The sequence below is a fragment of the Mchenga conophoros genome, linkage group LG23 (assembly GCF_057382185.1).
Source record: "Mchenga conophoros isolate Kocher_MC1m ecotype Shallow Benthic linkage group LG23, M_conophoros_male_GT1.1, whole genome shotgun sequence".
Taxonomy (NCBI): domain Eukaryota; kingdom Metazoa; phylum Chordata; class Actinopteri; order Cichliformes; family Cichlidae; genus Mchenga; species Mchenga conophoros.
The window spans coordinates 20,869,001-20,885,943 of NC_140547.1; the positions used below are offsets into that span (position 1 = coordinate 20,869,001).

At 39.5% G+C, this 16,943-nt stretch overlaps 1 protein-coding gene across 4 annotated transcripts in view; it reads left to right on the top strand.

The window, feature by feature from the left end:
* LOC146547145 (ALK and LTK ligand 2-like) overlaps positions 1–13,182 on the top strand; it is a 28,478-nt gene extending 15,296 nt beyond the window's left edge. For 3 of the 4 annotated variants that reach the window (XM_085265920.1, XM_085265919.1, XM_085265918.1), the window contains exons 3-6: positions 4,342–4,395; positions 5,196–5,276; positions 7,588–7,663; positions 12,481–13,182. In XM_085265920.1, the coding sequence (XP_085122046.1) occupies positions 4,342–4,395; positions 5,196–5,276; positions 7,588–7,652 (200 nt within the window). In that variant the 3' untranslated portion in view covers positions 7,653–7,663; positions 12,481–13,182. Of the gene's footprint in view, positions 1–4,341; positions 4,396–5,195; positions 5,277–5,388; positions 5,460–7,587; positions 7,664–12,480 lie in introns of those variants that run through there. The other variant, XM_085265921.1, reaches the window with a different exon arrangement.
* Positions 13,183–16,943: the final 3,761 nt, after the last annotated feature.

Here is a 16,943-nt window from a genome sequence, read left to right on the forward strand (position 1 = left end):
AGCTTGTGAATTTGGGATTTTTTTGCTAACAGAAATTCCTCAAGCTCACTTAAGGCTTTAAAGGTGTTTTTAGCAGACCCATGAGATTTTAATAGCCATCTGTATAACAGTGAAACAGGTGCTGCTGCAAATGATTTCAGGACTCTATGCTATCTTATGGCTTTCTGTACAATGTTTTGGATAAAAGTGTTAGAAATAATTCCTTTAATGTCAAAGATTGAGTCCTTCTATCTATCATAGAGATCCTGGACCTCCAACTGTTGTAGGAGACCAAATTTATGGGGGGTTATGTTCATCTAAATTCCTAATAACGATAAATATATTTGCTCCTATTTTTATTTCATTTAAATCTCAGAGCGTTTAACTTCATAAATTGCCAAAGAACAGAAATATGACAGAATAAATGACTTCAGGCCTGTCCGTGGGGTTTCCACATCAGTGTGACCTCCATTTATTCAGCAAAGAAAACTAGTGAGACACGTTTGACCTTTTCAGTGTCTTTTGAGAAAAGAGGGTAACTCTGCAGCTGAACTTGTAAGTTCCTTGTGTTTAAAACAACAGTCTTGCTGATGTATCAGCAAGGTCATGTCACAAGTTTGGCCTTCAGGAGTTTTTACATCTGTTTCATATTTCTGTGATTTTTTTATGGTTGAGTCAGATGAGAATGTGAAGCCTCCCAGTTTCTTCCACTGTGTTTTGAACAAAAATAATAAAGGCTCAGTGTCACTGATTTATTGTTATTACACTGTTATCCAGTCTGATCTTGTGATGGAAGCAAAGAGATTCTCTCCTTCTAACTCACTCAAAAGGTGGAAATCTTATTCGTGATGATCCATATGTTTAAGCTGGCAAAGACCTTTCCTGCATCTCTCCCCATTTATCGAGGCTTTGGTAGGAACCGTCTTGTGGCCCCCTGTGGCTAGTTGCTGATCTATATTTCTTTAAACTCTGTTGTCTCACAGCAAGAAGTTCCTGAGTTTGACTCCACATTGTGGTATCTTACCAGTATTATTTACACATTTCATATAATTATTTGCCATTTCACACTATCATAAAATTGAGTCTACTGTATATGCCGATGACATTTTGGTATATGAAACCAACCGTCCTTCCATCTCCATCCAGTCAGGTCACAGTCTGATTTGCAACTCTGGCAATGCTTCCGGATATTCCATTACCAAACTCTTTCTATAAACTCTTTGGATTGGGATACTCAACCCATTAATACATCGGAATCCAGGCTTAAACAAAGTCCAATGAAACTGTATATTTAAACTCTGTTTGCATGACTCTTGTTAATCCATCATTAGGTTCCTTCTTCTCCCTTAGTTTAACACTCTCTATATATTTTACAATACAAAGTCAAAAGGCCCTCAGTTAAAATAACTATGGTCCAAAACCCCAAACAAAGAATATCTAAAAATGTTCCTACTACTTTGGTGCCTGGGAGGCTCGGTATATTCAACAGATCATCTGTAAAGGTGTCATGATAACTCTGTTCACACCCACAACTGCTTCAGATTTAACATCATGAATACCACTGTCACTGCCTGGTGGACTCTATCTCCTTCTACTTCCACTCCTCTCTGACATTAGTAATACATCAACCTTTCTGCATGGACACAGAGGAGTAAGCAGCCTAAGGCACCTTCTTTTTCAGTGGCAGCTTTCTCAACAAAAACCCAAGATAGAACCCCACCTCTGCCACAACCACTGTATAATTGGAATAAGAAAGATAAACAGATTTACAAACTCTTTCTTTCACCTAAACCTCAATACTACTTCAATAGCAATAGATGACTGGATTTGAAATTTGAATGTATATCAAACACAAACCAGCTGACATATAAAACTGACCTTAAACCTGTCTAACCTAAATTGTCCTCTATGCCTCAGTCCTTCTTTTAATTGATGTGATTTCACTTACAATCTCACATCTCCAAACTTTCATGTTAACAGAACTATGGGCAATAAACTGTATTATTTATCAGTAATATCAGTATTATTGTTACTTTCATAATCCTTCATAAATCTGCTTTGAAGTCAAAGAGGAAAGATGATCCCTATTAGTGCAAAAATTGCCTGAGAATAGTTTTATTTTTTAGTTTCTCTCAGGATCCAGCGATAACGTCCTGTGCATCCACTGCAAAGAGCTACTCATATATAATTTTGCTTGGTTTGACATTTACTCTCAAATATACGCTCAAATTCTGCATAATGAAAATGACACAACTATTTGTTGAAGATGCCATTTTTGAATGAAAGTAGTACAGGTAAGATTCAACTAGTATTGCTACTGTGGGTAAAGGGGAAGGAAACAGTAGCCGTGTCATATTGTTTAGGTATTTAATCTATATCCATGTATTGCATTTTAAAATTGGATTTTAGTAGATGTATACACTATGGTCAACTGGAATTCCTCTAAAGTTAATCTCTGATACAACACGACTTAAAGATAATGAACATAATGAACTTTGAGTGTCATGTGAATACTGTCTATAGAAAAGCTCACCAGTGCATACACGTTTATCAAAATCTTTATGGGGGATTTTTGTGTTGATGGCTTTTATGAGAACAATTGTTCTTACATTCTCATTTTTTCTGATGATACAAGTTACTGAACATAAAAAACAAAAATAGACAGAAAAGTATAGTCAAAGTGTGCAGCAACATTTCAGAATCAGAATCAGAAAGGGTTTTATTGCCAAATGTTGAGCAGGTTTACAACATTAGGAAATTGCTGCGGTGCTTCAGTGCAAACATACTGTCATAAATTACGCTAAAATAGACATTAAAATAAAAATAAGAATAAAAATTAAAAGTGCTAAGTAGATAGATATATACATGAGTGCAGGTGGTGATCAGTGCCAAACATGGAATGATGCCGTGAACACAGCGTAGGGTCATGTGTTAGGGGTGGGAACAGTCATATGGTTATTGTTCATGTGTCCAACAGCAGAGGGGAAGAAACTGTTCTTATGGCGAGAGGTTCTGGTGTGAATGGACCGGAGCCTCCTGCCTGAGGGGAGCAGGTCAAACAGACTGTGTCCAGGGTGAGAAGGGTCAGCTGAGATCCGAGCTGCACGCCCCAGTGTCCTGGAGGTGTACAGGTCCTGCAAAGATGGGAGTCTGCAGCCAATCACCTTCTCAGCAGAGCGCACAACACGCTGCAGTCTCTGTTTGTCCCTGATAGTGGCTCCAGCGTACCACACGGTGATGGAGGAGGTGAGGATGGACTTGATGATTGCGGTGTAGAATTGCATCATCGTTGGCAGGTTGAATTTCTTCAGCTGCCTCAGGAAGTACATCCTCTGCTGGGCTTTCTTAATGACGGAGGTGATGGTGGGCTCCCACTTCAGGTCCTGGGTGATGGTGGTACCCAGGAAGCGGAATGAGTCCACAGAGGTGATGGGGGTGTCAGTCAGGATGATGGGGGGAGTGGGGCTGTGTGCTTCCTGAAGTCCACAATAATCTCCACTGTCTTCTGGGCATTTAGCACCAGGTTGTTGTGGCTGCACCAGGACACCAGACGTTCAACCTCCCTAAATTTCAGGTATTACCTTGAACTTCCTTATATGAGATGAGGACTTTGAAGAAGGCCCACTCACACCTTATCTAAGGCTCAGTCATACAACCTCCTTGAAACCACAGGTCTGTCTATTCCCCTGTTGGTTGGAGAATGGTTGCTGAAAATTGTTGGCTGTCCACAAGTGAAACTGAAGAGTACTTTGAAGGCGTGCAGGTTCAGTTTTTGTCTTTTGTCATTTTCACAGCTTCAGGACCTCTTCAGTATAAGTAGTTGGCAAGTGTGTGCAGACAATCTTCCATGCAAACTGCAAGCAACACCGGTAACCTGCCAGTGATCAAAGCAATTGCAAGACATTTACTGTGTGATACATTATACGTCTTTGTAACCAATTTCACCAAGTGACTGCCCGGCAACCACTCAACAGCCGGTTAGAGGAAATATTTTTTTTTCCCCAAAAGTGATGGTTCCTAGGGGATCGCTGACTGATCTCCGGGCCTGTGGGTATGGTATATTTATTGGTTATTCATAACCATTTCCTTCATAGTTGTCTGATTTCTGTACAACCAAATGCGCTTAGAGGATAAAAAAAAAAAGGCCTCCTTGACCATTTTACACCCTTGTAGTAAGTACAGCACTGTGAACATTTAGGCCCATTCCCACTTGGTCTAAATATGTTATGTGTCTGGAAAAAACATATTAAATCAAATTGTGGCATAAACAGACTCCAGTATTTGTCTATACCATTATATACTGCTGCTATTATAGTGACTGCAGTGTTGTTTTGTTATCATAGATTTTTATTTGTTTTTCAGAGGCTCATCCCAAAGACCCACACAGCAAGCAAAATTTCATCATACACCTGACAGGTATGAAAACCATAAGACCACAGGTGTTTGGAGAGTTATACAATGTCATTTGGCATCCTCTTGATGAATGAGGTGAGGCCTCCGCTGGAAAAGACACAATGTGGAGGTTTAGACGCATCGTCATTGCTCCTAAACCTGCTTATATCACTTAGCATTAATGATGCCTTCACAGTGACTCCTGACATGTGCACTAATATTTGTTTTTAATTCAGTGCTGACATTCAGCCTCTCACTCAGCCTCTGTAGGATTCACTTTTTATATCCAGTAATGCTACGAATAACCTTTTTAGTTTAGTATTAAAACACTTTTTACTCATATTCTAACTCTTTTAAAAATGATGCTGCATCAAATTTTAAATTTAAATGACACTTATGTATATATATATACATATATATATATATATATATATATATATATATATATTTGTGTGTTTATTTAAATGAGAGATTTAAAAGATTTCTCATTTAAATATAGGCTTTCTCTGATTTGCAGATCGCTGTATTCTCTTTATTTACAAAATATTGCATTCTGATTCCCAACTTTTTTTGTTTTTGAAACAGCATTGAACAGAAAAGTGTTTGTGGGCTACAGTACTTTATCAAATAAAGTCCAAATTTTAGTAGCTCAAAGTTTATTGGATGCTTGGCTGCTAAATTTTTCATTTGCAGCCAGAACTAGTTGTGGTTGCAAGACCACCAACACTGCCTTTCTTAAAGGACTCATAGCTCTTTCTACAAACAAAGCTCATCATTGTGTTGACTTTTTATGCCTGACTTACCACTTTTCTTTCTCTCCTCAGGTCCTCTATACTTCAGCCCAAAGTGCCGAAAACAGTTCCACCGACTGTATCACAAAACCAGGGACTGCACAGAGCCAGCCTGTGAGTCTTTTAATTATCTTATCCTGAAAAACATGAAAGCTGAAGTAGTGGAATTACTTGCACTAGCTATTTGTTCATTTCACCCTCTCATTTCTCTGGCAAAATTTTACAGAAAGAAAAAACAAACAGGTTTCCGAAGTAGACTGAGGAATGTACGAGTGTCCAGGACTGAATACTTGGGGAAAAGGAAAATATGTCAAATATGTAAATAAATTCAAGAAATATCTTAGAAGTTATGTCTGGATCCTGTCATATTTTGCTTCAAAGCATATTTCCTGTTGCAGAAAAGTAGGATTGGATTGAAAGAGCAAATCCTCCACCAAGGTCAACGTCCTTTTTCCCCACGTTAAAGAAAAATGATTCAGTGGCAAAATAAAATAGATTCTTCCTTTGGTCATGCTTTGCTTCTCTGCCAAGTTTCTTGAAATTTAGCGCCTGTTTTTAACACACACACACACACACACACACACACACACACACACACACACACACACACACAAAAAAAAAATGTTGGTTTTTCCTTCTTATGAAGACTCGTGCTTTTATGAGGCATTCTCAGCCCACAGAACTTTAAACATGAAGTCTAAAATAGTCTGAACGCTAGAAAAGATCTGTAGAGTAGTGATGTAGGCAAAAACAACGTCTCATCTTTAAACAGGAATTCATCCACACAAAGGCACCGAATGATTTGAGAGTCATACCAATGATTGCTGGTTAGATTCCTTCTTGTTAGTGTGTGTGTGTCACAGTGATGTGTTGCTGCAGGAGTTTGTTGAGATTGAAAAAACAGGATAAGACGTGTTTTAACACACAACCACACTGTGTTACACTGTTATCAGTGTAATCATGTCAGAACAGCATCAGCTCTTATGATATTAAATCATGCATGTAGCTTTTTGTTTTTCTTGGAGAGAGTGAGTGTATGTGTGGATAGAAATATGTGTGCCCAAGCAAGTTTGTGAGGACCGCTGTGAAATTTAAGGCTCGTGATTGAGCCTGATTTATTAATTGTGAGGACACTCAGACATGTAGCATACATCCATAATAATTCTTATTTAATACCCACATTGATTAGAATATTCTCTTTTTCTTATTGCCCTGAACCATTAGATGAATCATTAGTCATATACTTTATTTGTACAGGTGCACTTTTCCCACTTTCATTTGATGCCTACCTGGAACTTTTTGTTGTTTTACAATAAAGTTTAAACCAGTGAGCTGTAGTAGCTGAAATCTCCTTGGATTAAAGTATCTGAACAAAGGTTTTCACAGAGACACAGCTAAAAATGTGAATGTGTTTGTGTGTGTATGCATTTGTGTGGCGGCAGTGTCAGGCATGTTAAAGGTGAGCACTACAGGAGCTGTGGAGGTTCAAACTTGTTCAGAGGCTGTTTACACAGTAAATCCGTCGGTTTATCGGCTGGATGTTTGTCAGACGACAGAGAAGAAAAAATGTTTATCTAAGTTCAAGTTTCTTATCTCATTCACATCTGAAGTTGATGTCATTGTGAATTCATGGTGGTGACTTTGGAAATTAGAAATATACAAACAGTGCAACCAAGAAGGTGCCCATACTTTAGTTATGGGCACCGTCTTGGTTACAGAGGTTATAGAAGAATTTTTTGTGTTGCCTAAAATATTGAGTTTTTGACCTGGTTTGTTCAAGAGGGAAGGTTTATGTCTTCTCGTTGCAGACTTTCAAGGTTAACAAGCAGATACATTACTAGGGCAATCAAAGGATGTATGGGGAGAGTTTTGTACTGAACTAAACACAATAAATACAACTAAATACATCAGAGGTTACACCTTGATAGTCCTACATTTATGTATAATAATATATAATATAGTAGATTGCTTTCAAGACAGTAGTTTATTTACTACCCAAACTTTTGATGTCACTGCTTTGTAATTATGTCTATAAATAAAATGTTTGAGCAAGCACATACAAACTCACATTTAAGTTAAATCAATTAGGAAATTAGTCATGTGTGGAAAACCATTCATTTTTAAAAGGGCAGTTTTCTCACAGAGTATTTAAACACTTTTGTTCATGACAAGTCCAAGTAGAACAAGTTTTTCACTTTATTAATAGTTACATTTTGGTGATGTATGATCAATTACTGCTATCCCCAGGATTAGTCAGATCGGATGGCTTCTAGCTAACAGTTCCTCTTGTTACCAGTCTTCTCACTCATCTAGGCTAAACATCTCGTGACACTGCAGCTGCAGGTCGTGTTTGGTTTTGGAAATTTAGTAAATTGATTTTTTCAAGCAGCAGTTAAACACAGTGTGTTGTTTTGCTTCTCTGCAGACTATAAAAGATGTGCTCGTCTCCTGATTCAACTGGCCAAGAGCCCTCGCTGTTCAGAGAGATAAACAGACAAATGGTAAGACCGACAACTGCATAGATTTTTTAACTTTTATGGCTATTCATACTACACCACAGTAATCAACTAACAGAAAAGCAATTAAATAACAGGAAAATGTGTTACTTCTGGGTTTTTTCTTTACCTCTGTCACGATTGTGCTCATGATGTGATTTCTGTAGGATTATGTTTTTATGATCAAAGTATAACTTTAGCTATGGCAAAGCATCAGCCTTCCACTTCTAATCTTATTTTCCTTTGCTTGAACACCTGCCTTGAAGTAACTTTCTAATTAAAAAGGGCTTCACTTTCTTTTTGCATACTGGACTATTGTCATTAATGACATTTTGATCTATAGTTGACTTAGATGAAGGTCAGATCTCATTTGATCAGGAAATAAAGCGTTCATAAACTTTTTTTTCTTGCCGCTATGCCTCATGATAAATGTTTAAATTGTCAATACTTCTTTTCTTACATTTCAATCTGAACCCCAAAGGCAGGGAATAGCAGTTAGAGGAAATATATACAGGTCAAAGTTTAAAGCTGGTAGAAGCAGTAATGAATAGATGTTATTGATGAACCGTGAGGTTAAAGTCTGATGACAGAAACCTACCAGGGAAGCTGATCGTTCCCAAGGCTAAAGAAAGAGAAAATGTTTGTTGTTTGTTGATGCACTCAAGAAGACAGACTAAAACGCAGTATTAACAGCATTATGTGAAATCACTAAGGGTGCAAAGCACCGGGCAAGCTTCCAGTGAGCATCCATTTCAGTGCAGACCACAAGACCACAGAAGAAGAACATAAACAGCCCCAACACAATGTGACCATTGTTAGGCTTATATCTAGCACCCAAATAACTACAGAGATAAGTTCAGACAGAGTTTAACACAAAATGACCCTGAGACTAGCAGAAGTCTGTAGAATATGAGGAATCAAGAGAACCTAAAAAATCGTTAAGAAGCCTTAAAATAAGAGAACTTTGATCAGATGGTAATATTTCAGAGCCCTGAGAGCTATAGAACTGGTAAATATGGATAAGACAAAATGTAAAGTATTAAAAACAGAGACAATCAAGGAAAACAAGAAGTTGTTTAAAAATAGATTTCAATTAAACAACCACATGTTAATGGCGTTGTGACTACAAGTTGGAAATCATTACTGTATAGACAGTAGAACTTATAGCACAGACCTGCATACTGGTTACACTTGCTGACGATCAGTTAGTGAGGTTCTATTTACAGTGGGGCAAAAAAGTATTTAGTCAGCCACCGATTGTGCAAGTTCCCCCACTTAAAATGATGACAGAGGTCAGTAATTTGCACCAGAGGTACACTTCAACTGTGAGAGACAGAATGTGAAAAAAAAATCCATGAATTCACATGGTAGGATTTGTAAAGAATTTATTCGTAAATCAGGGTGGAAAATAAGTATTTGGTCAATAACAAAAATACAACTCAATACTTTGTAACATAACCTTTGTTGGCAATAACAGAGGTCAAACGTTTACTATAGGTCTTTACCAGGTTTGCACACACAGTAGCTGGTATTTTGGCCCATTCCTCCATGCAGATCTTCTCGAGAGCAGTGATGTTTTGGGGCTGTCGCCGAGCAACACGGACTTTCAACTCCCGCCACAGATTTTCTATGGGGTTGAGGTCTGGAGACTGGCTAGGCCACTCCAGGACTTTCAAATGCTTCTTACGGAGCCACTCCTTTGTTGCCCGGGCGGTGTGTTTTGGATCATTGTCATGTTGGAAGACCCAGCCTCGTTTCATCTTCAAAGTTCTCACTGATGGAAGGAGGTTTTGGCTCAAAATCTCACGATACATGGCCCCATTCATTCTGTCCTTAACACGGATCAGTCGTCCTGTCCCCTTGGCAGAAAAACAGCCCCATAGCATGATGTTTCCACCCCCATGCTTCACAGTAGGTATGGTGTTCTTGGGATGCAACTCAGTATTCTTCTTCCTCCAAACATGACGAGTTGAGTTTATACCAAAAAGTTCTACTTTGGTTTCATCTGACCATATGACATTCTCCCAATCCTCTGCTGTATCATCCATGTGCTCTCTGGCAAACTTCAGACGGGCCTGGACATGCACTGGCTTCAGCAGCGGAACACGTCTGGCACTGCGGGATTTGATTCCCTGCCGTTGTAGTGTGTTACTGATGGTGACCTTTGTTACTGTGGTCCCAGCTCTCTGCAGGTCATTCACCAGGTCCCCCCGTGTGGTTCTGGGATCTTTGCTCACCGTTCTCATGATCATTTTGACCCCACGGGATGAGATCTTGCGTGGAGCCCCAGATCGAGGGAGATTATCAGTGGTCTTGTATGTCTTCCATTTTCTGATGATTGCTCCCACAGTTGATTTTTTCACACCAAGCTGCTTGCCTATTGTAGATTCACTCTTCCCAATCTGGTGCAGGTCTACAATACTTTTCCTGGTGTCCTTCGAAAGCTCTTTGGTCTTGGCCATGGCGGAGTTTGGAGTCTGACTGTTTGAGGCTGTGGACAGGTGTCTTTTATACAGATGATGAGTTCAAACAGGTGCCATTCATACAGGTAACGAGTGGGGGACAGAAAAGCTTCTTACAGAAGACGTTACAGGTCTGTGAGAGCCAGAGATTTTCCTTGTTTGAGGTGACCAAATACTTATTTTCCACCCTGATTTACGAATAAATTCTTTACAAATCCTACCATGTGAATTCATGGATTTTTTTTTCACATTCTGTCTCTCACAGTTGAAGTGTACCTCTGGTGCAAATTACTGACCTCTGTCATCATTTTAAGTGGGGGAACTTGCACAATCGGTGGCTGACTAAATACTCTTTTGCCCCACTGTAGCTAATTTGATGACTTAGCAAGGGCTAGATGTTTTAATTATGTCCTTTTATGTAAAACGTTAGAACTGACGGAGGCCAATTAGAATCAAAAAGGATAATACGTTTTAAAGCAGTCCTTTGAAACCATCATCTATGGTAACCATGTAAGTAGTCAGGCATAAGACCTTAGGGAATCATCTAAACAAGAATTTAGTGACCAGTATTGAGATCCAGTGTATCTTTGTATTGATTGTAGAACATTAAAGTAAGACAGATATCATTGCAAGGCTTTATGGTGACGGGACCAGACGGAAACCATTTATCTCCAATGCTGATACTTAAGGTAAATGAACAGGTACTCATTTAGCACTTTTCTACTCTACCTGAGCAATCAAATTTATTAAGTTATTCATTCAAAAAATCATACTTAATATCACACTATTCAAATATTTCATTAGGCCCAATCTTTATGGCTCTCTCCTTTCAATGGCAGCAGTGCCTTAGGCAGTGAGACTTTTATATCAGCTGATGCCAAATAGCTCATGGTGATTTGTTAACACACCAACAGTGTTGGTTCTAACAAATGGAAAAGCTTAACAATTTGTACCACTCAGGAAAAAGTGAGCTACTGGTAGTGTTGATTAATTTTCAGAATCAAATGTTCCTTTTGAATAAAATATTAATTTGTCTTAACAAAATTAAAATATTCATTGACAGGCATATTTTTCACTAATGGATAATTAGTGAAAAATGCAACTCTGGTTGCAAAAGTACTATTATTGTTTAGAAGTCTATGAGAAAATAAGCCAATGACTCCCTTGGCTTATTGATCTCCTTTATGGTAGAACCAGTCTGTAAAGCCTATAGGTGCACCCTACAATAATACCTGTAAAGCCCAGTGTCAGAAAGGGCCTGTAGAACCTGTTAAATGTGACGTTTTCAGACTTTTCTCATAAAATTGTTATAGTTTTGAGTAAGTAGAATCTGCTAAGTTTAATATCTACATCTAATAAAATCAAGCAGAACCTGTAAAACTTGAATTAAAAAATCTTTTGTAACGTGTGGAACCTGTATAACCAGCAAGATATTATTTGGAGCCTGTACGACCTGTACTTGTACTATAGACCACACAGAACCACAAGTTCTACAGAGCCTGTCTAACTGACTCATACTAAAAACTAAAAGCCTGGATATTTTTTCCCCCTTTGATTAATTTATAAAGTCAATATAGTACAGTTACTTGAACATGTAACAACCGTGAGCCCCTGAAAAACAATTTGCAGTACTGTGATGGACTGAGCAGCGAAGGAAACTTAGGCACAGGTTAAAGTCCAAAAAAATGATTTTTATTTAATCCAAAAACATAATTGGTTAAATCATGCAAAAAGAATCAAAATCTTGGGCCCATAAAAGAGGTTAAAATAACAGAACTCAAAGTTAACAAACCATACTGATAACTCAAACAAACTGACCTCACTTAACGAGACAAAGGGGAAACTTAAATAGTGGCTGATCAGCCCACAAAAACACAGAGGGGTAAAACACACAAAACCTAACTGGAACTAACATAATGAACTCCAATTCCCCCCCATGGCCCCGAGTTATGGAATGAGCTAATTTGCAGTCTTCCATCAAAGCCCGCTCCACCCCTTTTCCACCTCTTGGGTCCTCAATCAAGGGACTGGAGCAGCTGCAACTACGGTAACTCAGAAAACAAAGATTAAATCATACATAACAGTGTAAACTAAAATGTGCGCACTTCTTATAGAATGCACTGTTATGTGGACATGTGAATTAATTCTAAACCAAAACCAGTTATTTGTTGTCCTGTAAATTAAGTCCTATTTAAAGACAAATGTGAATGCAATATATAAGCCTCTACACTAACATGGTGGATATTACCACTGTGTGGCTGTACATGCAGCCATCACAAGTACCTTTTATCTGTGCTTATTCTGAATCCTCTTCTTCAGTCTTCATCTTAGCAAAAGTTTTTTCGTGTCTTTCTTCCACAGGCTCTGGACATGAAGTTTTGGCATAACAGGGTGCAGCAAGAAGGTTCATCCTCTCTGTTGACCAGCAGCAGGAAAAGTTATAAACAAACCTCTGAAAATCTGCTGGAGCCAGTGAGCTCAGCCGACTTGATCCACAATTGGAAATCAAAATGATTGTTTTCTATTTTATTCGATTCAGCTGTTTATCTCCAACAACCATTCACCTTGTATACACACTACAGACAGGTGTAAATTTTCTATGACAGGATTTTTGGACTTTTTCGAGCAAAAACTTGAGTTTTGTTCAACTTTGTGTAGACTCATCTCGGCATTCGTCGAATCATTTTTGCCTTTTTTACCTCTACTCTGTTCTTTGGTCGATTCCTGCTGTACTGGACAACCTCAGACACTCTACTGGTTTATAACAGAGCTATTTGGACATGGAACTGAGAGACAAAACTTACCTGGGACAAAATGTCTTCTTCAGTGTTTGGGGACTTTTTTTGGACAAAGGGCCAAGGTTTGACCTTCTATTTGAAGACGCAGGGGAAAACAAAATGGACTAAACCTCTGAGTGGATGCTGAATGTGTTTTATGTGACATCATACATAATAATTACTTATAATTAAAGTAATAATATTCCATATATTTATATTGTTAAAGCTGCAGCCCAGTGTGCAATATGTAAATACAGAAAAAGGATTAAAGATAATCATTTGATATATATCCATGCTCGTGTGAGATTTCATTTTTGCTTCATTTTTTGTTTTTGAATCTGTAAAGTCCATCTTTTTATTCTTAGGGGGGGAAAAGCTGAATGAAGAGTTTCATAAAATGCTGGTAGCCTATATTAAATATAAAATAAAAATAATGCAATTAAAAAAAAAAAATTCACCTATAGACCCGACGGCCATGAATACTATTACACTACCATTAAATTAAGTTTGGTTAGTGTCCAGTATTTTGTGAGGGTGACTTAGTTGACACACCCCTTAAACCCCCTCGATCCTGGACAGCAGCAATGGAGTGGTAGGTCATGAAATTAGTTCTCATTTTAAAAAAAGGGGAACTAGAGAGTTGGAGCATGTGTGTCAATTATTGTAGTATCACCCTGCTCAGCTTCCCCAGGAAAGTTTATTTCATGTTGTTGGGGAAAGATGAATTCTTGAACTTTGTGTTCAGGCGGTACAATGTGGAATCCATCCTGGCCATGGGACAGTGGACCAGATGTTTTGTTTGTTTTTTTTTTAGAAACTTTATTGTCATTGTCATGAGAACAACGAAATTAAGAATGGTCCCCGATCATTGCATCATCCCTAGCAATATCAAAATATAAATAAAACAATAAAATTCAATAAATAAAATAGATAGAATACTTAAAATACTAATAAGATATAACAGTAAAACATTCACATACATTCCCACACACATGCTTCAGACCGTGCATAGATTAACACAAGAGTGGCGTGATGGACATTTTTTTGTAGTATTCAGATGTGTTATTGCAGTTGGATAACAGCTGTGTTTGAGTCTATTAGTCCTTGCTCTGATTGCCCTGTACCGTCTGCCTGAGGGCAACAGTTCGAACAGGGAGTGGCCAGGATGTGAGGTGTCTTTTATGATGTTTTGGGCCTTTTTAAAACAGTGGGCGTTGTGTAGAACTTCCAGTGTGGGGAGAGGGCAGCCAGTGATCTTTTGGGCGGTGTTAATGATCCCTTGGAGTGCTTTCCTCTGAGCCCCTGTGCAGCTAGTGTACCAGATGCATATGCAGTAAGTTAGAACACTCTCAATGGTGGCTCTGTAGAAGGACACCAGCAGTCTCTGTGTGATGTTATTCCTCCTGAGAATTCTCAGGAAGTACAGTCTCTGTTGGGCCTTTTTCAGCAGCTCGGAGGTGTTCACACTCCAGGAAAGGTTCTCCTCTATATTGACTCCCAGGAAGCGGAAGCTTGCCACCCTTTCTACACAGTCCCCATTTATGAATAGTGGTTGGATCTCTGCCTTTTTCCTTCTGAAGTCTATTATGAGTTCTTTGGTTTTTGAAGTGTTGAGGAGGAGGTTATTGGCCTTACACCATGACGTCAGCTGCTCCACCTCGTCTCTGTACGTAGATTCGTCTCCCTTGGAAATGAGCCCCACCACTGTGGTGTCATCTGCAAATTTCACAAAGATGTTGCTGTGGTGGCGAGGAGTGCAGTCGTGTGTGTAGAGAGAGTAGAGCAGTGGACTGAGCACACAGCCCTGGGGTGAGCCAGTGCTGAGACTCAGGGCTGAGGATGTGTTCAGCCATGCACAACATCTGGAGGGATCATGGGAATTTGACCATACAATCTGCATGAACTTATGGCATTGGAGAAGGCTTACAATTGGTTTGCAAGGGGACACCTATAGGGTGTACTGCAGGAGTGTGGGTCTTGCGTCCATTGTCAATATACAGGGTGGTCCATTTATATGGATACACCGTAATAAAATGGGACTGGTTGGTGATATTAAAGTCCTGTTTGTGGCACATTTGTATATGTGAGGGGGCAAACTCCTCAAGATGGGGGGTGACCATGGTGGCCATTTAGAAGTCGGCCATCTTGGATACAACTTTTGTTTTTTCAATAGGAAGAGGGCCATGTGACACATCAAACTTATTGGTAATGTCACAAGAAAAACAATGGTGTGCTTGGTTTCAACGTAACTTTATTCTTTCATGAGTTATTTACAAGTTTCTCTTTGTTCACAGCCATTGACATGTCGAAGAGGTTAACACATGAGGAGCAGATCGAAATTGTGTTTATATCTAGTGAACGCAGTAACTGAGTCATTGCAGCAGATTTCAATGCAAGACACCCTACGAGACCACCCATCTCCCATGCTACAGTTAGCAAACTGCTTGCTAAGTTTCGTGAAACTGGTTCAGTGTTGGATTTGTGTTACGACCCGGCTCAAAAGCCGCAACATAAAAAAAGGAGACGAATACCAGAGTGTAGGTGAAACGAGGTTTTACCTTAAAATGGACTATCAGGTTGGCTAAAATGGCTAGTGCCACCAAGGCAAAGACTAGTGAGCTCCCTGGGAAGCTTGCCTCAGGTATGCTTTTATCCACACCTGACTAGGTGTGGCCAATTAGCACCAACTGAAGACATTGAGATGATTAGGGGCTGCAGAGGGACGTAACACCTCCTCCCTCAAAGGGTTCCTCTAGGACCCTTAAATTTATTAAAAGCCCCTCTGAAGCCTTCAATTTGCCAAAATGTGGACGCAAGAAAACTGTCACTAATGAAGAAACATCAGTGGCTGTCCTAGCTTCATTCAGCAAGAGCCCACAGCGTAGCACTTGGCGCATGTCACTGGAGAGTGGCATTAGTCGAACATCCCTTCGGCTGATATTTGCTACTCACAAATGGCACCCTTACAAACTCCAGCATCTCAACGAGGATAACCCAGGCCGGCACACAGAATTTGCAGAATGGGCAAAACAAAAATTGGAACAGGACCCTCAGTTCACGCAGAAGATTTTGTTCAGCGATGAGGCAAACTTTTATGTTTAACAAACAAACAAAACCACTGCTATTGGTGATAGGTTTGTAGCATAAACCTATTCGCTGGAACGTTCAAGACAATTTACTACACAGCAAAAGCAAGACACAAGTAGGCAAAGTTATTTGTGTTACTCATGCATGAGGGAGGCCTGCCTGGAGCCAAGTGTTGTTCCACCCACTTGACCTCCGTCAGACTCTCAGCCAGGTTCCCCATAGCACTCCTTTTATTGTGGTTACATGAATGTGTATAGGTTCATTAACATATGACGTTTCATATAGGTATACATGTGGACAAAGAATACCTTGTCTGTGTGTGTCGTGTAAGTCTGTGTGTGTTTGTGTGTGTGTGTGTGTGTGTGTGTGGGGGGGGGGGGGGGGGGGTCAAGATGTGACCCCGTGAAGACTCCCCAAAGCTGGTGCCAGGAGTCTAGCGGTCCATCTAAACAAAAGGCTCTTGTACTTAACCAGATACAGAGTAGGTGTCCTTCTATACCATAAATCAGAAAGAGCAGATATAACCTCTCTCATGACCTTAAGTTGCGTGTGCATGCCAAAGTGCTCTGGGAGGCACACAGAGTCTCCACAGACTACTAAGGATCAAACCTCTACCAACATGACATTGATTATAAAACTCTAAGCGTATATGAGTAGATATTTCTAAGCATAAATGACAATCAACAATACAAATCTAACAATTGGTCTGACACTAACCCACCTTGGATGGATCCCTCCAAGACTGTTGGAACAACAAAAGTGATGGTTTGGTGTGGTATATGGGTACAACGATAGTGGGTCCATTCTTCATCAGTGGTAACCTCAAGGCCACTGGATATTTGAAATTGCTACATAATGATGTTTTTCCCTCTTTATGCACTGAAGCTGGCAAGTTCCCTGAGTTTTTCCAGCAAGCTGGTGCACCACCACATTATGGGTGCCAGGTCCGAGCATTCCTAG